The 26290-nt window shown below is 38.8% G+C and overlaps 1 protein-coding gene across 1 annotated transcript in view; it reads left to right on the forward strand.

Moving 5' to 3' along the window:
• The window catches only part of LOC128664067 (solute carrier family 45 member 3-like), a 296255-nt gene that overhangs the window by 188259 nt on the left and 81706 nt on the right, over nucleotides 1–26290 (forward strand). Inside the window, exon 3 of the mRNA XM_053718743.1 lies at nucleotides 1753–2574. Coding sequence (XP_053574718.1) covers nucleotides 1753–2574 — 822 coding nt within the window. The remainder of the gene's footprint in view (nucleotides 1–1752; nucleotides 2575–26290) is intronic.

The following is a 26290-nucleotide window of genomic DNA, read 5'->3' on the forward strand; positions in this document are numbered from 1 at the left end:
CTTACATTGTGATTCTCCTTATCTGATTTTTCATTCAGATAAGGTAGTTCTGCGTACTAAACCTGGGTTCTTACCTAAGGTAGTCACTAACAAGAATATCAATCAAGAGATTGTTGTTCCATCATTGTGCCCTAACCCTTCTTCAAAGAAGGAACGACTTCTGCACAATCTAGACGTAGTCCGTGCCCTGAAATTTTATTTACAGGCAACTAAAGATTTTCGCCAAACTTCTTCCCTGTTTGTCGTTTATTCTGGACAGAGGAGAGGTCAAAAAGCATCTGCTACCTCTCTATCCTTTTGGCTTCGTAGCATAATACGTTTAGCCTATGAGACTGCTGGACAGCAACCTCCTGAAAGGATTACAGCTCATTCTACTAGAGCTGTGGCTTCCACTTGGGCCTTTAAGAATGAGGCCTCTGTTGAACAGATTTGCAAGGCTGCAACTTGGTCTTCTCTTCATACTTTTTCCATATTTTACAAATTTGACACTTTTGCTTCTTCGGAGGCTGTTTTTGGGAGAAAGGTTCTTCAGGCAGTGGTTCCTTCCGTATAAAGATCCTGCCTGTCCCTCCCGTCATCCGTGTACTTTAGCTTTGGTATTGGTATCCCATAAGTAATGGATGACCCGTGGACTGACTACACTTAACAGGAGAAAACATAATTTATGCTTACCTGATAAATTCCTTTCTCCTGTAGTGTAGTCAGTCCACGGCCCGCCCTGTTTTTTATGCCAGGTCTAAATTTTAAATTATACTCCAGTCACCACTGCACCCTATAGTTTCTCCTTTCTCGTTTGGTTTTCGGTCGAATGACTGGGTGTGACGTAGAGGGGAGGAGCTATATAGCAGCTCTGCTTGGGTGATCCTCTTGCACTTCCTGTTGGGGAGGAGTTAATATCCCATAAGTAATGGATGACCCGTGGACTGACTACACTTCAGGAGAAAGGAATTTATCAGGTAAGCATAAATTATGTTTTTTTTCTTCAAGGCACCAGTTAATGGAGCTTAAGACATGCATTTCTACCAGGGTTGGCAGATCCAGTAGATAGGTTAAACTCCCCAGTGTTCCATAATTTGAGGGGTCATTCCAAAATGGGACTCTATCCCAGTGTCCATCTTATTTTTCTAATTCCATTACTTCCAGTATCAGTTTATGTCCCAGTTTCTTAAAGAAGACCCTAGGATCATCCAAACTCAGCCAAGGAATGGCCAGACTCTACCCTAAGAGAAACGTAGGCTCCAGAAAATATTTGGGACTATCTTATGTGTAGGGAGTATTTATATATAGCAAAACAATATAATGAAGTCCTCTGTGGTAACCAAGCAGAGGAAAATAATGTTCTGGGCCTGGCTGCAGTGTGAAAAGGAGGAGGCAGAAGTGAAAAAGAGGTTAACTGTATTATTTGCAGCAAGTACACACAATGGGAAGGAGGGATGTGCTATGCACCTCTCTCTTTCTAAGCAGATGGGCCATAGCTCTTTTCTGGGCTCCAGGGCTCATTATTTCTGCACCCTGGTGCTCAGGTTTATCAAATTTGTCATTTGTTAATGGAAGGGGGAGATACTTTGTACAAACCTGCCATAATGCTGCTTGGGCATATTTTAATATATATATATATATATATATATATATATATATATATATATATATATATATATATATATATATATAGTGTTGCATGTCTTTTTAATTATTTTATCTGTGAATGCAGAGATGTCATACATTTGTTGACTATAATGTTCTTTTTTGCAGGTATAGGACCAGTGCTGGGACTCATTTTTGTACCACTGATCGGTTCAGCTAGTGATAATTGCCAAAGTAGCTATGGCCGAAGACGTCCATTCCTCTGGTTCCTTTCTCTTGGGGTTCTCTTCTCACTTTTCATCATTCCACATGCAGACTTACTTGCCTCCTATTTTACCTACAGGGAAAAAGGTGCCCACATATTTTTTCTAATTCTTGGGGTAGGATTATTAGATTGTTGCGTCCAGTTCTGTTTTACTCCCTTGGAGGCTCTGTTATCTGACTTATACCATGATGATGAAGGCTGCAGCCAAGCCTTTGCTATGTTCTCATTCATGATTAGTATTGGAGGTTGCATTGGATACCTAATGACATCTGTTAACTGGAACTACACTTACATGTCACTCTACCTCGGTGGCCAAGATGAGTGCCTCTTTTTAATGCTAAGTATTATATTTATAATTAGTGTCCTTGTCACTATGAAGACATCTGAAGAACCTGTCTATGGTCCACCACAAATAGTGGAGAGGAAATCTATTGCATCAATATCTTTCTCAAAGTGCTGTTGCATACCAAAATGGAAGACACGATCCTGGAAGTGTAGCCCATTATTTTGTTTGTTGAGTCTTTGTTGGTCAATCACCCCAAGAATATATCATAGCTACTGCCGTATTCCTACCGTAATAAAGCACCTGTGTGCTGCTCAGCTTTGTAGTTGGATGGCAGTAATGTCATTTATGCTGTTTTATACTGACTTTGTTGGAGAAGGATTGTACAAAGGCATTCCAAGTGCAGCTCCTGGAACAGAATCCAGGCTTCGATATGATGAAGGTAACACGTCAATTATTTTTCATACAATTTGATTCAAGGCTGTATGTTTTGTGATAATCATTAAGATAATACAATATTTCAATGTCCTTCCACCCATTCTCGTTTCTTTCATAAGGTGGTGAGAGTCCACAAGCTATTACTCCTGTGATTTAACTCCTGGCCACTGGGAGGCCACTATGAAAAAAAAATATTTATCAAGTAAGGATACATTTTTGTTTTTTTTATACTCATTTTTCTTATTCTTATCTTCTTTGGCAAATATATTTAAGCTTTAGAAATGTGTAGTTGTCATACTAATTTGTTTAAGAGGTTGATAATCTTATTGAAAACAAATTTGTGGACATAATTAGAAATTTAGTTTCAAGAATGATCGAATAAAATTACTATGCATTATATCCTAGATCAGGGCTTAACCAATCCATGGAGTGTGGGATCTATGATACTTAAAGGGACATTAAAGTAAATATAAAATTTTATTGGTTTAGAAAGCGCATTTAAAAAAAAAAAATGACTCAGGAGTGTGAATGTTTTTATTATTTAGTATTCTATGTTGGCCATAGAGTGCTATAAGATACATGAACGCTCCTGAGCATTCTTAGTTTTATTCTTTAACAAAGAATACCAAGAGAACAAAGCAAAATGTCAAACTAGAAGTACATTTCAATCTTAAAATACCATTAAAGTTTAATTTTTACTTTCCTCTATCTTTAAGTGTCATGTCTGGCTCCTATTTTTTTTAATTTATTTTGCATAAGAACTTCTATAAAATAGTTTCCTTACTCCTAAAAAATGTATAACTAACTAGTAAGTATTCTGGGTATTTAAAAAGAAACCGACAATCAAGGAAGAAACATGGTATCTTTTCTATAGTTTACTGGTTTCTTTCACACGCCAAATAAAAGAGCAATAGTAGCACTTTAAATTACATTACAAATGAATTCAATCAGAGACTAGTAAAGAAAAACTACTATCACACTGAAGTAGGTTGTTAAATATAGGTATGTATAGGTATATGAAACAACAAGATATGTGTCAGCGCTGAAAAAAAACCTGTACTGGTATGAACGAAGATAAGGGGATACACAGGGGTGGAGTGGGTGGAGTAATATTAAAATGCTGCTATCAAATGAATGCGACAGATCCTTTAAAGTCACTACATTAAATGGAGTCCATATAAAAAAAAACCAATGCACAAGAGAAGATCAGACAGCGCTCTCAAATATTAAGCCATAAGACAAGGTTTATAGTGAAGAAAAGGAATGACAAAACAAAACAAAAACAGGGAAAATCAACAAAAAGTAATCTGATAATTGCTATATATCATAAATCTATGAGGTTTGGCGATGTGCACTCGACCAAACAGAGAAATGGGCGGGTGTATAGTAGTCCTGAACCCCCAGAAATATTTATAAAATAAGAAAACCAAAATCCCCCAAAATATGTTAATAAATTGTCCAAAAATATATATATATATTTTATTTTATTTTTTAAATAGTGAAAAATAGTTAAAAAAATAATCTATTTAGGAGCCAACTCTTGAGCCGAGCAGACGCAGGTTTTCAGAACTCCTGCTCTAATGAACCAACAAAAGCCACAAATAGCCCTAAAATAATGTTTCATAGGGCAAATATGATCGCAGATTAAATAATAGCTTTCTCTGACTACATTTTGAGTCATCTGGCAGAGGATTGCGAGACCAACTGAGGAAACAGTGTCGACGGGGATTCAGTGTCTCCCTTGGTAGTAAGGAGCTGACTGCTTTCGTTGCTTCTACCGGAGTTCTCAGGACTCAGATAGCTCCTACCCGCTAGACTCTTTTACACGGCTTAGCCTGCAGGGATAGATCTGATCCTTCTCTTAGCCGAGAGGATGGATTCCCTAATTCTGGAGGCACTGACTCTACTGGGCTCCCGTATGGACACCCAGTTCGCTCACCTCTCTCAATGCTTGTCTCTCAGCGGAGAAGAAGCACCGGACTCGCCAGAGGAAGACCTTGACAATCTACCCGCCCCGGTGGCGCATCTACTTGAAAGGGACAAGATGGCGGACACAGCCAGACAAGGCCTCTTTACCTTCCCCCAGCAGCCTGATCTCACCGCCGACTTCACCATGATGCACCCGACTCCTGTTCTGGAGCGGCCGGTCGGAATGGGGGTTGAGGTGAACCTGACTGCATGCAACGGCTTTGAGGATAACCCACCTCCTCCTCTATACCTGAAAGCTACGCACTCCGGCTCCGACATAGAGAAGACCGGTAGCGATTTGAGAGGTTTCCATGCAGATAGAGGAGTGAGGCCCAAGTCCTTGTCCACGATGCAGCACAGCAGCACTCCCGTCTTGTCCCTTACAGAGTTCTTACTACACAGTGAGCAACCTAGATATCAGGGCGGCATAGTCCTGAAAGATCTGTTTTCCCTATCTGAGCTCCATAGTCATAGAACTGATAGCAGCATACATGTGGGCTCCATGATCCGGACCATGAACTGTAATACTGAGCTAAATTATAGTGCCCTCCATGATCCTCAAGCCAGGTTATGCCGGAAGATTGGCATTGGGTGATGTGCCTAGTGATATCCCATTTCTATACAGTGGACCCTACACTGTAACTCTATCTTCCTTTTTATTTCACTCTCCCTTCCTGAATGTCGAATTTAATATCAACTGTTATTCATGCAGACCTCTGTCAAGCTATAGAAGATAATGTACCCTATTCATTATTCCTTACTTTATATGATATTTATATGTATATAACCTAACACTACATCTGAAGTAAAGCAAGCAGATACGTCATTTTGTCTATTGCCCACACATAAATTTACTTGGTAATTATACATGTTAATGTCTTAGTCTTCTATATAATGTTAAAAGTGTGATATCTAGGTTTTACAATTTACAATATACATACGGGGAATCCCCCTTATAAGGTTCATATTATATGCTGATGACTTCTGGACCCACCTCTAGAACGAGTATTGAGTATTGCTTAACTATTCTTACCTTCCAAGTTCTTAGTATGACCTGAGACTACCATAGAGCTATTTATTCCTAGACTTGTAAAATGGATAAGGCACCCCTACATTAATATCCCCGCTCTATATTATTTGCTTGTCTCTTCTGACATGACCCCCCCTAGGGTACACATGGAATACTCCGTCCTCCTTATCCCCCCCTCTCAACTACCATTGCTATGACTACTTGCGCCCTTAGGTACACATAGCACACAAAACATTAGCTTGGCTTCCTATCTTAATCCCTATCTTAATCATTGCTATATTTACATCTATAGTCTATATAATACTATGAATAAGCCCACCCTGCAACCCTACCATAGTTGGCTCCGCCCACCCTCCCTCCCTTCCCCCCCCTTCCATCTTCCCCATAATTCGAGTGGCTCTTGCCCACTGCAACACCTTTCCTTCCCCACTCTCTGTGACTCACCTGTGGTCACCTTAAAAGCCAACTCTTCACATCAAGACAGCTGTAATGGGAATTTATACTTTCTTCATATTATAGATGTGGAGACCAGACTCCAGTTGTTAACACATAAAATGAAGTTATATATTGGTTAGCCCAAAACTATATTTGACACCTCTTTAGTCATGAAAACAAATAAAAGGGGAGAACCTAACCTATATTGTCACTAATCCAAATGTATATAGTATAGATGCCAGATAGTAAAGCTTAATATGTCTTGCAGGGGCATGTGTCCATTATGTAAATGCTTCAGTCAATCATATAGTTAAGTAACTTTGCAGCACCCCGCAATCCTGGAGTGTAATGTGCAGACCAATGTAATATATTACATGTTAGGTAAAGTTTACCGGAAAATGTAGGTACAGCAATCCTGAGCAAGTATCACTCACAAACGGGACCCTCTCGCTCATAGACAACCCTAATACCCGGTACTTAGGTAACAGATGCAGAAAAATTTTCATATAGTATTTCAGGGGCAAATATATATAGAACACAAACAGTCTCAGAATATTCAGAGCCAATTTCACTCACCAGCTGCCGTCTTACACCGGGAACCAACCCGTCCACTAAACGCGGAAATGAGAGTTATCTCCGGCAGCCTGGGAGTTTTTCATGTGCGCTTCACCGGGTCCCAGCCCGTCCACCATTAGCGGAGCGAACGCTGTCTGTGTCCCAGCCCTGGGTGTGTCCCACAGCTCCTCCCCGATTGGTCCTTGTGGGGAGTCGAGCCTCTGACGTAGTACGGTAGAATCGAAGGAGCAAGCTCCTCAGTCCAATACGAAAGTCCTGTATAACAGAGGTAAACTGTACCGGGTATAGGGAAACTTGTGTGTCAATATAGCGGGATGCTATATCATTGATCAGCTTGATTCTTTGGTCTTTTAGTCTTTGGTCCGCGTCTCCAGTCGGCAAAAGCAGCCAGGTGCCTGGTAGTGGCAAAAGAGAAATCCAAACAGAGAAAGAAATATTGCCAGGCACCTTGTATAATTAAAAGTAGTAAACTTTATTGAGTCAAATTAAAACATAGTGAGAGAGGGGATAAAACATCCCTGAAGTTAAGCAGACTAACATGTTTCGGCCGAAACATGTTAGTCTGCTTAACTTCAGGGATGTTTTATCCCCTCTCTCACTATGTTTTAATTTGACTCAATAAAGTTTACTACTTTTAATTATACAAGGTGCCTGGCAATACCTCTTTAGTCATGACATATGCTCCCATTCGCTATGGTTTGTCTTTGAGTATTGGTGTTGTCATGATTATTTTTGTACGCCCTAACATTAATGTCTCAAAGTGATGTTTGCAACTGTTACCCTCCTCCTAGCTGCATGGATCACTTGTATGTAACAATATTGTGTGTCATAATCGGATGTTACTATTATTGATGGGCAAAGTTTGTATTTTATTTCTTCTTGAAACTTCAATAAAAATTGTTAAAAAAATAATAATAATAATAATCTATTTAAAATTGGATAAAAATAGACTGATGTATAGGATGGTCCTAAAAGTGACCAAAAACACGTGGATCTGGCTAGTTAAAAGTACAAAATATGCCAATAAGGTATGAATAAAGTTCCAATAAGGCAGTGCTTGACGAATATGTTAAAAATTAGGAGCCAATAAGAATATTTAGGAGCCAGGCATATTTTTTAGGACAAGCAAAAAAAGTGTAGCGGAGCACCAGTCCAATAGTATATAATAAAAGTAATCTTTATTAATCTTCAAGATAAAACAGAACAACAACAGGGTGCCATTCTCCTAATAGGAGTCAGCTCCTACAGCTGCTGACATGTTTCGGCTGTTGCCGTTATCAAAGCTGCTTGTCTTTGCAGGTGAAACCCTGCCCTTTAAAAGAAGTGAACAATGACTCCTATTGGATAATGGTTTAACAACACTCATTTGTAAATTAACCAGTTCCTTTCCTCAGGTTATTATATACAGTTATACCCTGTGACTAAGACAAGAATATTAAAGTACAAGAGACCTATGCTGCCTGAGAGTACATATATCTCTAAGCAGAAATAGTGAAAGAAAACTTTACATGTTTTGTTATATACATTGCAACTGTGACAATATACAATCAGCTCTATATTAATTCTAAAATATAGTTTTAACTTGCTGAGAGAATGTTGAACATAAAGGCGTGTAAATATAAACACAATTTAATTAGAGTTTACTCAGAATTATAATCCCTAATACTCACAAGTGACCTTACTATGCATGTGTCCCTTGAATTAAAATAAACTATGGAAACGCTATATATGTGTCTTTTAAAAGTATTAACTAAGACTTTGGTGAACAGCAGAAAACCTATTTTTTACCCTTTTTCTTCTTATTCATCCCCCCTCTTCTTTCAGAGCAGAATGTGGCTGCCATTCAAATGACTTAATGACAGAGTAAAGTTAACTAGAGATTTAAACAAGAGAATTAAACCTAGTTGGCAAGAACAACAAAACTAAGATAAATAAGAGTTCAGAGTCCCTCTGTGGTGGTCACAAATATATAAGAATATATAAAAAGGGGTTCAGGTCCACATCACTCCCAATGGTTGATTAAATCATACATGGAATTGAGACCTGAGGGGTATCTTGTTTGCAATTTAAATATCCAAAAGATCTCACGTTTGGACAGAATTTTATCCCTGTCCCCCCCTCTTGGCAGTTTTGTGATTTTTTCAATACATGTCCAATGAAAAGTATCAGAACTTTTCCCATGTAAATTGGTGAAGTGTTGGATAAGGGGTGTAGTGCAGTGTTAATTTCGTCGACTAAAACTAGACTAAAATGACTATAAAACTAAAGAAATTCTAATGACTAAAATACGACTAAAACTAAAATGACATTTTAGTCAAAAGACTATGACTAAAACTAAATCAAAATGACATTTTAGTCAAAAGACTATGACTAAAACTAAATCAAAATTTGCTGACAAAAACATTTTTATCAATCCATATTCAATTACTGCTCTTTTGTAAAATTTACGAAACTTCATTTTATTAAATTTTAAGATAAAGACATGTTATATACCACAACAGTTAAATCTGTTAAATCTATATTGCATGTTTAAATCTTAATACCATAAAAGAAAACAGGTTAATAAACCTTTACTCCAGGAGTTTATAATAAGTTTGGAAGTTCTAGAGCAGTGTTAATATTGTTGCTGAAACGTTTTTGAATCTGTGAACAATCAATTGATTCTTCCTATGGAAATAAGCATAAACCACGAATATGGGTTTAAGTTATGCTGTGTCTGTGCTAGCTGCAGAAACTTTTTGTTGTGTTGAGTTTCTAGATACTTGTTTTAATTATTAACGGAGAACTGTTAAAGTTTTTATATTGGGTAATATGTTCAATACAGCCAATACAGTTTTTTTTTTTTTTATATTTTAAAGTTGCACTTCTGCTTGTTTATGAAACTTGGTTTTATTTAATTTTAAGTTTAATAAAGATGTTACATATCACAACGGTTAAATCGGTGTCTGTATTGTATGTTTAAACCTTAATACCATAAATATTAACAGGTGTTATGTTTACTCCTGGAGTATGTAATCAGTTTGCAAATGATAGAGAAATGCTTAAATAATGCATTATACTTCAACTAAACCCCTTAGATTTTAGTTGACTAAAATCTACTGGATATTTAGTCGACTAAAATGTATTGAAGATTCAGTCGACTAAAACTAGACTAAAACTAAAACAATTCAGATGACTAAAATATGACTAAAACTAAAATGGCATTTTAGTCAAAAGACTAAAACTAAGACTAAATTGAAACTTGCAGTCAAAATTAACACTGGTGTAGTGGCTGTGCCCGTCCTGATATTAGAGAGGTGCTCTCTAATTCTTGACCTGACCTCTCGGGTCGTGAGACCTACGTATTGTTTTGCACATGATGTGCAAGTGGCCAGGTAGATGGTGTAGGTGGACCTGCAGTTAAGACACATGTTTTTCGTGAATACCTGTCCTGTTACCGTGGAGCAAAAAGTGCTCCCTGTCTCCACCTTTTCACAAGCCACACAATCTCTAAAATGACATTTAAACATGCCCTTCTGGGTCAGCCAGGAAGACTCCTGTTTTTTGTTGGTAGAAATTCTAGTGGGGGACACCATATTGCCTATGGTTTTACTTCGCCAGTATGTAAAATGGCATAATTTCACTGATAGATTAGCTAAATCCTCATCCGCCTTCAGCATATCAAAATGTTTTTTGATAATAACAACAGGAGTCATTGTTCACTTCTTTTAAAGGGCAGGGTTTCACCTGCAAAGACAAGCAGCTTTGATAACGGCAACAGCCGAAACATGTCAGCAGCTGTAGGAGCTGACTCCTATTAGGAGAATGGCACCCTGTTGTTGTTCTGTTTTATCTTGAAGATTAATAAAGATTACTTTTATTATATACTATTGGACTGGTGCTCCGCTACACTTTTTTGCTTGTCCAGTTACACTGACCTACAAGCGTGTCAGCACATCCAGAGGGGACTACTCCTCACACTCCCTGTTCAACCGCTGCACCACTGACTCCCCGCAGCTACAATCAAGTTACTTCTTTCCTGTCCACGGAGGACATGTATGTGGACCACGCCCCCCTTACCCCGGATGACGTCTGAGGAGGGTTTGTCAGGGTACAGTAGCCTCACGCCAGGACCGAAAGAAAGTTTTCAACTGTACCAAGTTAGTTTCCACTTACCCGGATAATAAGTTGTGAGGCTCCAGGATCCCACACCCCAGGACCGGACGAAAACGGCAGTGAGTGAGGGGAGGCAGCAGATTCCACTCGGTGGAGCATCTGACAGAGCCGAGGAGCGGGTGAGTCCGGTAGCACAGAGTACTGGCTTATATATCACAACATTTCCTACCGACCAGGCACACTGTGGGTTCTACAAGAGAGAGTATCTTTTGCTACAAATATTTTTTAGGAGCCAGACAGTTGGATTTGTATATAGATATATGGAGAATAACCCAAAAAGTTAGGAGCCAGGGGTAAAATTCTAGGAGCCAGTGGCTCCCAGGCTCCTGAGTTTGTCGAGCCCTGCAATAAGGAATGAATAACGTTCCAATAAGGTATGAATAACGTTCCAATAAGGTATGAATAACGTTCCCAAAGTTTTAACCTCCAATAAGTAGATTGTCAAATAGAGGAAAGTGCAATGCAGTGGTGAACGTGTAGAACAATGGAAATACTGAAATCCAATGTGGATTGGTTGTCAGTTCGTATATGATCAATGCATAGGTATTAGTAGTTAATATTGGTGATTTACCTATGAAAGCATATTTAAAGGGACAGTTTACCCAAAAACTTTCTCTCCTTTAATTTCCCAATGATCCATTTTACTTTCTGGAGTGCTTAAATTGTTTACAAATAGCTCCTTAGCTTTTATATTGGCATTCGAAATTGCTGATTTAACCTGTAGTATTCCTACCTATACTGAAAGTTTCTATACCTAAAGTATAGGCTATTGAGGAACTATGTAAACACAGCCAGCAGAAGAAATTAAACTCACAGTGGGAGGTGGAAGAGATAAAGCTCTAAAATTTTAATTTTCAATTTAGTATTGTACAGAGATGGAGATAAGAAAGGGAAGCATTTGTGGGATAAGATAACGAGATCTGATCTTTCTGCAAGCTTAGCTCATTTTGATGGACTGTGGTTGCATACAACAAATCCAGCTATTTATTTTGCAAAAAAAAAAGAAGCATAAAACCAATTGTTCATACATTTTATATGCTTCAGCTGGTATAACAAGTCATGGGGAACATAGTCAGGCAAAAACTATTTTACAATGAACAGTCCCTTTAAGAGCATATCTGAGCCTTTAATCCCTCAAATGCATTAAATATATAGACTGTGTCAGCTTAGCAATTACTGTACTGACAATACAGTTAGGTACATACAGATCATGTTACTATTCTTAGTCTGAATAATGCAACGTACTGATAGCTAATCAAGTCTAATGAGTATGTTGTCACTCATGTAAAGTAGCAAATGAATGTGTGATCACTGTCCGGTAACTAATCCTATACAAAAGTTACAGGGACATCAAGCGGGAAACACAATTGAAGAAGTGTATGAACTAGAGATTCCTGTTACCCTAAATATTAATTAAAAAGAGAAAAACATTAAAGGGACATGAAGCCCACATTTTTTCTTTCATGATTTAGGTAGAACATACAACTTTAAACTTTCCAGTTTACTTCTAATATAATTTGCTTCATTCTCTTGGTATCATTTATTGAAAGAGCAGCAATGCACTACTGGTTTTTAACTGAACACACAGGTGAGCCAATGACAATCGGTATATATATGCAGCCACCAATCAGCAACTAGAACCTAGTTTTTTTGCTGCTCCTGAGGTTACCTAGATAAACTTTTCAGCAAAGGATAACAAAAGAATGAAGCAAATTAAATAATAGAAGTAAATTGGAAAGTTGTTTAAAATTGTATGTTCTATCTAATCCATGAATCTATAATTATGACTTTACTGTCCCTTTATTATTGAACATGGCAGCTTTTACATAAGCCATCAGAATCATATTACAAATCCTACTAGCTAAATTATTATTAATAACTTTGGTTACCTACAAAGTTCAACAAATTGCGCAGTTCTATACAAAGTTCAATACATTTTTTGGGTACATTACAATTATACATTACCAAGTAGAATAAGGCTACATTTGTGAGGGTACATTATGATTACTGCACCACTTAAAGGGATATGAAACCCAACATTTTTCTTTCATGATTCAGTAGAGCATGCAATTTTAAACAACTTTCTAATTTACTTCTATTACCAATTTTTCATAATCCTCTTGTAATCTTTTGTTGAAAAACAGGGATGTAAGCTTAGGTGCCGGCCCATTTCTAGAGCACTAAATGGCAGCAGTTTTGCAATAATGTTATCCATTTGCAAAGCACTAGAGGGCAGCACTACTTCCTGCCATGTAGTGCTCAGATGCCTACCCAGGTGTCTCTTCAACATAGAATATCATGGGAACAAAGCAAATTTGATAATAGCAGTAAATTGGAAACTTTTTTTTAAATGTTATGCTCTGTCTGAATCACAAAAGAACATTTTTATGTTTCATACAAACTTAAAGGAATGCCCTGCACTTGAGCACAATTAGTGACAGGAGCGCTTTAATACAAAGGGGTCTACGGGTAGAGAGGCTCTCAAGCTTAGTAAAACTGAAGGTGAGAGAGGAAGACATTCAGATATGTGGTTGGTGTGAATGATACAAAATGAATCTATAGTTGGAAGGATGAGTGTATGTACTAAAAGCAATGGGAGGAAGCTACAAAATGATATTACGTTATCTGGTGTAGCAGTATAAAGAGGATGTGCAGCTGGTTATTAAATTAAGCTTTCAATATTTTATTGATACCAAAATGGAGACCAGGCACAATTATTAAAGTGGTTATTACATGCCATGTAGGCTCTACTGTCAGCACTTAAAGGTATATGAAACTCAAAAAATAATTTAAAGGGACAGTCAATTCCAAAAACCACTTTCATGATTCAGATAGGGTATGTCTTTTTATACAACTTTCCAATTTACTTTTATCACCCAATTTGCTTTGTTCTCTTGGTATTCTTAGTTAAAAGCTAAACCTAGGAGGTTCATATGCTAATTCTTAGACCTTGAAGGCCGCCTCTGCATTTGACAGTTTATCATCACTAGAGGGCGTTAGTTCATGTGTTTTCATATAAATAACATTGAGCTCATGCACGTGAATTTACAGAGGAGTGAGCACTGATTGGCTAAAATGCAAGTCTGTCAATGTAATGTCCTTACATAGCAAACATTAACTCTTTATATGAATGATGCACTTGCAACTTCTAAATGTAAACTGGCACTTTATTTACTGCATGACATAGCAAGGTGCTCCTGTAGATTTGCACACAGTAATATGGATAGATACACATATATAGTCCTTTATAATGAATGGCTGCTGCACTCCTTATATTAGCAGTCCTGTACACTGTGTATGCAGCACTATAGTAATCCAGGGTAACTGATAACTGTATAACTGTTAACTGTATAACTGCAATATAACTTATAATGTGTAACTGACAGTTCTTACTCTTCCTGTCTGGCTGATGCTGTATCCTCTGCAGTGATCTGTAGCTGACATTACATTTATTAGTATCAGCAATTGTCAAAGCTCAGGTTCAATCATTGTACTTTATAACTGCATCACAAACTGTCACAAGATGGCTTCTCTGAACTGTACTGATTCTAAGCACAGCCCTCTTGATGACATCATGTTTGTATGGAAGCCTCAATGTGCCCTTTTGACCAAACCAGGAAGTAAGCACAACACTACAGTCAAAAGAACTGAAATAAGGGGGCAGTCTGCAGAGGCCTAGATACAAGGTAATCACAGAGGTAAAATGTGTATTATTATAACTGTGTTGGTTATGCAAAACTAAGGAATGGGTAATTAAGGGATTATCTATCTTTTAAAACAAAGAAAATGCTGGTGTTGACGGTCCCTTTAAGTTAATATGAAAGATCGTTGCAAATTAAAAAATATAATTAAATATCTTAATTTAGAAGTTCTGCGTTGTTTCTTCTAATTTCATTATAAAATGTGAAGCTTTTCCAAACCCACCATGGGACTCATTATACAAGTCCATTCATGGTGGTCTACCTAAGTAGAGGCTTTGTGCATGCACCCACCAATGTGCATCCGTGGTTTCAGCCATCTACGTCAGTCACAGACGTATGGCAGCTCAAGAGAATCAGAATAGCATGATCTTTGCACATTAAAAATTACAGGCAGCCACAATCGATATTGATAGCTCAGCACTGCACTAAATAACATTGCGCCTACGCTATTCCAGTAACATCTGGAGTGAGCGGCATCCTTGGATTTAGTGCACATGCGTTTGGGTACTTCTTCAAGTACACAAACGGTCAGGAGCACGCATTAGGTTTATAAATATTATAATCCGCACAGTGGTCTATTATTGCAAGTCCAGCCTTTTTGTAGGCTGTTATTAACAACTCTTTCTAAAGAAATAAAATAAAAGTTTTTATGTGCATTGAAGCTCCATTTTTAAAAAAATTAAGTGCCTTTTATTCCTTTTATCTTCATCCATCAACTAGTGTTGCCTACATGTTTACTTTATTGGTAAGTTTTATAATCATTTAACCAGCTAACCAAAACAAGATGGAGAAACAACCTTTGCTCCAAAATTAAGGGAAAGTACTGAAGTCAACATTAGGAAGAACCCAGCTGTAGACAGAATCACTGTAAGGAAAGTCTTAAGAATAAATAACTTTTAAGACACTTTTTGTAAAGATTCTAAAAAGATCAACCTACAAAACCAAAATAACATCCCATGTAGGAGTGGTATCTTATAAAACACTGTCATGTTTGAGGGGTATCTGAGTATTGGAGTTCTGAGTTGGTGCTATCAGGAACTGAGCAACTGAGTGGCTTATTGAGGCATATTGAAAACTTTTTTTAGTAAACGTAAAACAGCAGATAAGCAAATAAACAGGATTGTCTATGTACTGCACACTCTGCTAGGAGACCAAAACAAATAGAAGCAGACTGGCAAGGCTGAATACACAGGTATGCAACAGTCTGGTAAATAACAGATACAAGGTGAAGCTAAAACAGGCAGGAAACTTGATACTCACATAAGCAAGATGAGTGTAGATACACAGGTTTGCTGAAGTCTCAGCTAAGTAATAGTATGCAAGAAAAGTATCCCTAGACAAGCATATGCTTTTGAATTACTTAACAAATGTGCAGACTTTGTTTTTTCTCCAAAAGGTTATGGATATGGGTATTTTCCCTATCTGGTGTTTTTCAAAGCAGCCCCCTTATGTCAAAGCTGCTAAGGAAAACAGGACTTTTCATTATTATTATTATCATCATTTATTTGTATAGCGCCACCGAATTCCGTAGCGCTGGGTACAGTGATAGGGGTATACAATGACAAAGATTTGTGATAAAATACAAAACGAAACAAATCTAGTACAGGAGGAAGAGGGCCCTGCTCAGGAGAGCTCTCAGTCTATAGGTTTAGGGTGCAGAGACATAAGGTTGGGGTAGCTTGTTACATTGGTTGTATTTGCAGCAGTGAGTCAGGCAGTTCATGTACATGTATTAGTTTGGTTCGGATGCGGGATGGAGGAGAGATGGTAAACCTCTCTGAATAGGGGAGTTTTCAAGGATTGTCTGAAGCTATACAAGGTTGGAGACAGTCTAATGGAGCGGGGTAGAGAGTTCCAGAGGACAGGAGCAGCACGTGAGAAATCTTGGAGGCGGGAGTGGGACGTAGAGATAACAGAACTGTAGAGACGTAGGTCAGAGGTTGATCGAAGAGGACGGGATGGGGAATATTTCACGATGAGAGAGGAAATATAGTTGGGAGTTAGACTGTTGAGTGCTTTGTAGGTTAGGGCTAATACTTTAAATTGTATTCTGGAGTGTATGGGGAGCCAGTGTAGAGACTGGCAGAGCGGAGCAGCTGATGAAGATCGTTGACTTAGATGGATGAGTCTAGCAGAAGCATTCATAATAGATTGGAGGGAGGAGAGGCGGTGTTTTGGAAGGCCATTTAGGAGTATATTGCAATAATCAATGCGTGACAAAATGAGGGAATGAATAAGTATTTTTGTAGTTTTTTGAGTAAGGAAGGGACGAATTCTGTAAATGTTGCGTAGATGTGAACGGCAGGATTTGGTAGCGCTTGTATATGTGGGTTGATTGTGAGTTCTGAGTCTAGTGTGACCCCAAGGCAGCGGACCTGGAGTGAGGTGTTGAGAATAGAGTCTCCAACCATTAGAGAAATGTCAGGTTTTAGATGTCTCGAAGAGGAGGGGATAAGAAGCAGCTCAGTTTTGGACAGATTGAGTTGGAGGTAGTGTGAAAATTTCATAGAGGCAGTCGGTAAAGAGGGAGAGATATCAGGAGAGGAAAGATAGATTTGGGTATCATTAGCATATAGGTGGTACTGGAATCTGAAGGAGGCTATAAGTTTTCCAAGGCAGGATGTATAAAGAGAGAAAAGCAAGCAGCCCAAGAGCCATGCAGTACTCCAACTGAGAGAGGCATAGGATCACAAGATATGTTGTTAAAGGAAACTGAAAACGAGCGGTTTGACAGATATGATGCAAACCAGGAGAGGGCTGTGTCTCGGATGCCAAATGAATGTAGTATTTCTTCTATATGATACGACGAGTCCACAGATTCATCCTTTACTTGTGGGATATTTTCCTCCTGCTAACAGGAAGTGGCAAAGAGCACCACAGCAGAGCTGTCTATATAGCTCCTCCCTTGACTCCACCCCCCAGCCATTCTCTTTGCCTACTCTAAGTAATAGGAAGGGTAAATTGAAAGAGGTGATAAAATGTTAGTTTTTATTTTCTTCAAGCAAGACATTTTTTATTTTAAATGGTACTGGTGAGTGCTATTTTTTTCCAGGCAGCAGATGGATGAAGACTTCTGCCTGGAGACTGATGATCTTAGCAGTTGTTACTAAGATCCAGAGTAGTTCCCACAGAATGGCTGAGGAGTACTTAAGAAATTTCAGTGTGAGGAATGGTTTTCATGCTACAAGCATTGAGGTATGTTGAGTCATTTTTTTCTGGAGAGACTGTGTTATTTCAGAATTGGCTGACAGTATCCCCATGAGGGAAAAGGGTAAGCAGTAATCCTAATGCATAGAGAGGGGTATTACTGAACCTGTATATTGCGCTATAAAAAAAGGGTTGACACTGATGATATGATGTTTGTGGGCAAACGTTTATATGTTGGGAGTGAAAGATAACTTTTTTTATAGCAAATGTTTTTACTTTATTTTATGAATGGAGGGGTACACATGGCTTCACTAAATGGGTATATAAACCCACATGGCTAGGTTTAGACCGCTCTGGTGCGGTTCTTTTAGGCTGTGAGACATCTAGTGAGATGGGCGGGGCCTATTTTCGCGCCTCAGTTGCACAGTTGTTTTTCCCAGACAAGCAGCAAGCTCCAACTCTGGTGGGCCTTTCAGAGACTGTTTGGGCCTAATCGAAGGGTTAATCTGATTTTGCAGACCCCTGAGGGCAGGTAGGCATCATAGCAGGGCTGTGGCGAGGTGCAGGGGGTGTTTTTTTTTAATTTAACGTTTTTTAGCAACGTTTTTTGGTCTTAAGGGTTAAGTATTCCTTTCCTTGTGGGGCAAACTTAGCTGACAAGTTGGGATGCATTTATCATAAAATTCTGATAATTTTATCGTTTTAAAGCAGTTTTGGAAAAATGTTATGCTTTTTTTCTCTTAAAGGTGCAGTACCGTTTTTTCAGATTGTTATTTTTTTCACAAAATAAAGTGTTTTCAAGTTTGTTTGTGGTCATTACTAGCCTGTTTTAACATGTCTGGCATTGAGGAAAGCCAATGTTCCATGTGTTTAGAAGCCATTGTGGAACCCCCACTTAAATGTACTGAAAGGGCCTTACATTGCAAAGAACATATTTTAACTGATAAAAGTATGTTTCAGGATGATTCTCAGTCAGAAGAGAATCGGGTTATGCCATCTACTTCTCCCCAAGTGTCACAACCTTTAACGCCTGCCCAAGCGACGCCAAGTACTTCTAGTGCGTCTAATTCTTTCACCCTGCAAGATATGGCTGCAGTTATGTCTACTATCCTTACAGAGGTATTATATAAACTGCCTGGTTTACAGGGCAAGCGCAGTAGGTCCAGTATTAGAGTAAATGCTGGGCCCTCTGATGCTTTATTGGCCATCTCTGATGTACCCTCACAGTGTTCTGATTTGGGGGTGGGGGAATTGTTGTCTGAGGGAGAGCTTTCTGATTCTGGAAAGATGTTCCCTCAGACAGACTCAGATATGACGGCCTTTAAGTTTAAGCTTGAACACCTCCGCTTGTTACTCAGGGAGGATTTAGCGACTCTGGATGATTGTGACCCTATTGTAATTCCACCAGATAAATTGTGTAAAATGGATAGATATCTAGAGGTCCCTACTTACACTAATGTTTTTCCAGTCCCTAAGAGGATTTCGGACATTGTTATTAAGGAATGGGATAGACCAGGCATTCCGGTCTCTCCCCCTCCTACTTTTAAAAAAATGTTTCCCATATCTGACACCATTCGGGATTCGTGGCAGATGGTCCCTAAGGTGGAGGGAGCTATTTCTACCCTGGCTAAGCGTACAACTATACCTATTGAGGACAGTTGTGCTTTCAACGATCCTATGGATAAAAAAATTAGAGGGTCTTCTAAAGAAATTGTTTATTCATCAGGGTTTTCTTCTACAACCTATAGCGTGCATTGTTCCTGTAAGTACTGCAGCTGCTTTTTGGTTTGAGGCTCTAGAGGAGTCTCTTAAGGTTGAGACCCCATTAGATGATATTTTGGATAGAATTAAAGCTCTCAAGCTAGCTAATTCTTTTATTACAGATGCCGCTTTTCAAATGGCTAAATTAGCAGCAAAGAATGCAGGTTTTGCCATTTTAGAGCGTTATGGCTTAAGTCCTGGTCTGCTGATGTGTCATCAAAATCTAAGCTGTTAGCTATTCCTTTCAAAGGTAAGACCCTATTCGGGCCTGAACTGAAGGAGATCATTTCCGACATTACTGGAGGTAAAGGCCATGCCCTTCCTCAAGACAAGACGAATAAAATGAGGGCCAAACAAAATAATTTTCGTTCTTTTCTAAACTTTAAAGGTGGACCCTCTTCTTCCTCCTCTGCCAAAAAGCAGGAGGGGAATTTTGCTCAATCCAAGTCAGTCTGGAGACCTAACCAGACCTGGAATAAAGGTAAACAGGCCAAGAAGCCCGCTGCTGCTACCAAGACAGCATGAAGGGGCAGCCCCCGATCCGGGACCGGATCTAGTAGGGGGCAGACTTTCTCTCTTCGCTCAGGCTTGGGCAAGAGACGTTCAGGATTCCTGGGCATTAGAAATCGTGACCCAGGGGTATCATCTAGAATTCAAAGATTCTCTCCCAAGGGGGAGATTCCATCTTTCACGTTTGTCTGTAAACCAGACAAAAAGAGAGGCGTTCTTACGCTGTGTAGAAGACCTATATACCATGGGTGTAATCTGCCCAGTTCCAAAAGTAGAACAGGGGCAGGGGTTTTACTCCAATCTGTTTGTGGTTCCCAAAAAAGAGGGAACCTTCAGACCGATTTTAGATCTCAAAACTCTAAACAAATTTCCAGTCCCATCCTTCAAGATGGAGACCATTCGGACAATTTTACCAATGATCCAGGAGGGTCAATATTTGACCACCGTGGATTTGAAGGATGCGTATCTTCACATTCCTATCCACAAAGATCATCACCAGTTCCTCAGGTTCGCCTTCCTGGACAAACATTACCAGTTTGTGGCCCTTCCTTTCGGATTGGCCACAGCTCCCAGAATGTTCACAAAGGTTCTAAGGCCGCAGGGCATAGCAGTGGCGCCCTATCTGGATGATATTTTGATTCAGGCGTTAACTTACCATCTAGCCAAATCTAGCACGGACATCGTGTTGGCTTTTCTACGATCTCACGGGTGGAAGGTGAACATAAAAAAGATTTCACTTGTTCCTCTAACAAGAGTTTCATTCCTATGAACTCTGATAGACTCGGTAAACATGAAATTTTTTCTGACGGAGGTCAGAAAATCAAAGATCTTAACCACTTGCCGAGCACTTCATTCCATTCCTCGGCCATTAGTGGCTCAGTGTATGGAGGTAATCGGACTAATGGTAGCGGCAATGGACAATAGTTCCGTTTGATCGCTTGCGTCTCAGACGGCTGCAACTGTGCATGCTCAGACAGTGGAATATGGATTATGCAAATTTATCTCCTCAGATAAATCTGGATCAAGAGACCAGAGACTCTCTTCTTTGGTGGTTGTCACAGGATCATCTGTCCCAGGGAATGTGTTTCCGCAGGCCAGCATGGGTCATAGTGACGACGGACCGGGGGAGCTCCATCCGGAGGTGTTTGCACAATTGATTCATCAATGGGGCACACCGGATTGGATCTGATGGCATCTCGTCAGAATGCCAAACTTCCTTGTTACGGATCCAGATGAAGGGATCCTCAAGCAGTACTGATAGATACTCTAGCAGTGCCGTGGTCGTTCAACCTGGCTTATGTGTTTCCTCCTTTTCCTCTCCTTCCTTGTCTGATTGCCAGAATCAGACAGGAGAGGGCTTTGGTAATGTTGATAGCGCCTGAGTGGCCACGCAGGACTTGGTATGCAGATCTGGTGGAAATGTCATCTCTGCCACCGTGGAAACTGCCACTGAGACAGGACCTTCTCATTCAGGGTCCATTCCAACATCCAAATCTAGTTTCTCTGCGGCTGACTGTCTGGAGATTGAACGCTTGATTTTATCTAAGCGGGGATTCTCTGAGTCAGTCATAGATACCTTGATTCAGGCTTGAAAGCCTGTCACTAGGAAAATTTATCATAAGATATGGCGTAAATATCTTTATTGGTGCGAATCCAAAGGCTACTCATGGAGTAAGATCAGGATTCCTAGGATTTTGTCCTTTCTCCAAGAAGGATTGGAGAAGGGGTTATCAGCTAGTTCCTTAAAGGGACAGATTTCTGCTTAGTCAATCTTACTACACAAGTGTCTGGCAGATGTCCCAGACGTTCAGTCGTTTTGTCAGGCTTTGATTAGAATTAAGCCTGTGTTTAAACCTGTTGCTCCGCCATGGAGTTTGAATTTAGTTTTAAATGTTCTTCAAGGGGTTCCGTTTGAACCCATGCATTCCATAGATATTAAACTTCTATCTTGGATAGTTCTGTTTTTATTAGCTATCTCTTCTGCTCAAAGAGTTTCTGAGCTATCTGCGTTACAATGCGACTCGCCTTATCTTATATTCCATTCTGATAAGGTGGTTTTGCGAACTAAACCTGGATTCCTTCCTAAGGTTGTTTCAAATAAGAATATTAATCAGGAAATTGTTGTTCCTTCTCTGCGTCCTAACCCTTCTTCTAAGAAGGAGCGTCTGTTACATAATTTGGACGTGGTTCGTGCCTTGAAGTTTTACTTGCAAGCGACCAAGGATTTCCGTCAAACATCTTTTCTGTTTGTTGTCTATTCTGGAAAACGTAGAGGTCAAAAAGCTACGGCTACCTCACTTTCATTTTGGCCGAAAAGCATCATCCGTTTGGCATACGAGACTGCTGGACATCAGCCTCCTGAAAGAATTACAGATCATTCCACTAGAGCGGTGGCTTCCACATGGGCTTTTAAAAACGATGCTTCTGTTGAACAGATTTGTAAGGCTGCGACTTAGTCTTCCCTTCATACCTTTTCCAAATTTTCCAAATTTGATACTTTTGCTTCTTCGGAGGCTATTTTTGGGAGAAAAGTTCTTCAAGCAGTGGTGCCTTCTGTTTAGGTATCTGTCTTGTCACTCCCGTTCATCCGTGTCCTGTAGCTTTGGTATTGTATCCCACAAGTAAAGGATGAATCCGTGGACTTGTATCTTATAGAAGAAAAGGAAATTTATGCTTACCTGATAAATTGATTTCTTCTATGATACGACGAGTCCACGGCCCGCCCTGTCAATTTAAGACAGATTATATTTTTTGGTTTAAAACTTCAGTCACCTCTGCACCTTTTAGTTTCTCCTTTTTCTTCCTATACCTTTGGTCGAATGACCGGGGGGTGGAGTCTAGGGAGGAGCGATATAGACAGCTCTGCTGTGGTGCTCTTTGCCACTTCCTGTTAGCAGGAGGATAATATCCCACAAGTAGAGGATGAATCCGTGGACTCGTCGTATCATAGAAGAAATCAATTTATCAGGTAAGCATAAATTTCCTTTTTTAGGAGGAGAGGATGGTCAACTGTGTCAAAAGCTGTGGACATGTCAAGAAGAATTACTGTTGTGCTGTATTCTGGTGTCAGATGGGGCCAGAATGCTTCCAAAGTTTCTTTTGCCAATCGGATTTCCTCAGGGAACTTATTTACAGCTTCCACTTAAAGTGAAGGTCCATTTTGATGAATTAGTGCCCGGTTTTTAATAAACATATTAAAAAGAAGGGCACTTTAATTCATCAAAATTGACATTTCACTGTTTTCTTCAAAAACTTACCTTTTAATCCTGGCAGCCACTCCAGCACTTCCTCCGCCCGTCGCAAGCGGTCTTCGTGGGTCCAAAATGACGAATCCGGCTTCCTCCAATCACAGCGTTGCATCAGGCCAAGATTCCCCGGGGGGAAGCTGTGATTGGAGGAAGCCTGATTCGTCATTTCTGACTTCTGCAGAGGCTTCCGACGGCCGGGGGAATCGCTGGAGCGGCATTCAGGATTAAAAGGTAAGTTTTTGAAGAAAACAGTGAAATGTCAATTTTGATGAATTAAAGTGCCCTTGTTTTTAATAGGTTTATTAAAAAAACAGGCACTAATTTATCAAAATGGACCTTCACTTTAATAGAGCAGTTATACAAGGTAGCTACACTGGTCTATGTTGCCTATTTGTAACTAAATTCTACCAGTTTAGTGTGTCTCACATATCCGGATTCCTTCCGACATACTGTATGTAAAGGTTTTTGTTTTATCCCCTTCCTTCTGTTAAATGGACTGTAAATGCTTGAGATTTTTATATAAAATGTTTGGTTATGCATAAAGTAACTTTACAATATATGTTCATTGTTTATTTTGTCCCCTTTTCATGTAATTTTGCTCTGAAAGTTGTGGATTCTCAGAGCTGGAAATACATGCTACAGACTAACCCTACTACATACCTTTCCCTAATTGGTTTAGCAGATAACAACTCCAAAACAATGTACAGGTAGCCCTCAGTTTACGCTGGGGTTAGGTTCCAGAAGGGAATGGTTGTAAATCGAAACCGTTGTAAACTGAAACCCAGTTTATAATGTAAGTCAATGGGAAGTGAGGGAGATAGGTTCCAGGCCCCTCTCAAAATTGTCATAAGTAACATCTAATACATTATTTTTAAAGCTTTGAAATGAAGACTTTAAAGGCTAAACAGCATTATAAACCTAATAAAATAATCATACAACACAGAATATATAATTAAACTAAGTTAAATGAACAAAAACATTTGCTAAACAGCATTATAAACCTAATAAAATAATCACACAACACAGACTTCACTTGCATTTTTCTGCAAGCAGTTCTTTCTATGCATTCCAATCTGGACTGATTTATAGACAGGAAGATCTTGTTCCTTTGAAATCTGCTCGATAGCTCATGTCTGGTTAAACTGATTAATTTCAGCTTGCTTGGCTTTGCTGCAACACAAGCGGACAGCTCCACCTACTGGCTATTTTAATAAATGCACTGCTTCTCAATGCTTTTCAATAGCAGTCACATGGCTGGAAAAAAAGGTTGTTATTCTGAAATGGTGTAAAATTGAACCGTTGTAAAACGAGGGTCACCTGTAGTTTATACAAATATAATGAATGTGGCTAGCTTTAATGTTTGCAGCCTCATGTCTGGATTGGCACCTCTAAATAAGGCAAGTGGTAGGTGGAATTTGACTTTTGAAAAACAGTTGCAGTAAACAAGAAGTTAATTTGTTTTAAAAATGTTTAGACTTGGTCGATATGTTATTATTTTACAAGACAACAGATATATCTTAAATATAAGATGTTTACTTTCCCTTTTATATGATTCATTATTTCTCAGACTTATGTAGAAGTTTTTGTTTCATGTCCCTTTTTAAACTATGTTCCATCTTCATTACTAACCAACAAGTACTGATAGGATTTTACAAACGTATGTTGGAAAACCACATTTATTTACACAAAGTAGAACTATATGAAGGTCTCCCTTGCTCAACACAAACACTTGGTTTGGGTCTGTGGATCTGAGTCATTTTAGGGTTAAACTCTTTCGCTTACCTTTTTCCAAATACATTCCTGCTTACCTATGTGTGAACTAAATCAGGCAGCAAAGGAAGCCGTGTATATAGGGGTGCTCACTCGCAGATTTCTATGAAATGTTTATACTCCACAAGTCAGATGCCATATACCCACTTATGCTGATATGGTTGCACCACAGTTTAAGATACTGATCATTTTAAAGGGGAATTTTTTAGAGCATGTAATTTTATCACAACATTACCACATGATGTGTTTAACCCCTGCATTTTATCACTAAAAAAAGACAGTCTACTTGATTTTTTTTTTTAAAAAAGATAGATAATCCCTTTCTTACCCATTCTCCAATTTTCCATAACCAACATTGTTTTATTAATATCTTTTTTACCTATATGATTACCTTGTATCTAAGCCTCTGCAGACTGCCCCTTATCTCAGTGTTTTTTACAAACTTGCATTTTAGCCAATTAGTGTTGCTTCATGCATAACTCCGCTGGAGTGAGCACATTATCTATATGGCATATGAATTTAGAAACAGGCAGAGGTTAGAGGTTATAAAGTATATTAAGTAAATGAGATATCTCTCCTTTTTTAACAATAAACAAAATTAAGTAGACTCTCCCTTTAAAGGGACATTAAACACTAAATAAATGCTAGCTAGAATGAAGCATTCAAAGAAAAGATTAGTCTGAGAATAACATGTAGATGTGTTTCTAAAGTTTCACTAGCTGTTCAAATATTGACAAAATAAGTGTTAAGTTTTATTGTCTATAAAACAATGGGAGCTGCCTTGTTGTAACTTAGGTTACCTTCTCTGCTGTGGCCAATTAGGGACCATTATAAATTGGTGTGCAGCCAATGGCTGTGTGGAATATAACATTGTTCTGCACTTTCATTTCTAACAGGAACTGAAAAGCACACTACTGTCAGGATCAAATTACAGTAAAAGGGGACAAATAAATAATGAAAGTATATTGCAGATTTTTTTATATATATCTGTAATCTGTCATTTTATATTATCATCTCAAAGTGTTTTATGTCCCTTTAAGGGCCTTTTAAACCTGTTTCTTTTGTAAAAAAAAATACAAATATATATGGGCAAGTTCTCATCCACATAAACAAATGGCTCAAAAGTCTTTTGTAACAAAGCAGTGAAACACATCACAAACAAAGCTTAGAGTGGAACAGGCACTTTATAAATTTAGCTTTGCAGAAAAATAATGAACTTAGTTTCCAAAGCCTCTATTTTAATATTACTTTTAATTTAAACGTTCACAGGCCATTCTATATGTGTTTTTTTTTTTTACTGCCCACTATTAGGGAAAAAGCGTTGGAACACCCTTGTCCGCACTAGACTTCCTATAATTAGAGAAGGATTGGACAAGCCAATTGGTCACTGCCACAGCACGTGGGAATGGAAATCAACTG

This window comes from Bombina bombina, chromosome 6, assembly GCF_027579735.1.
Source record: "Bombina bombina isolate aBomBom1 chromosome 6, aBomBom1.pri, whole genome shotgun sequence".
NCBI classification, from domain to species: domain Eukaryota; kingdom Metazoa; phylum Chordata; class Amphibia; order Anura; family Bombinatoridae; genus Bombina; species Bombina bombina.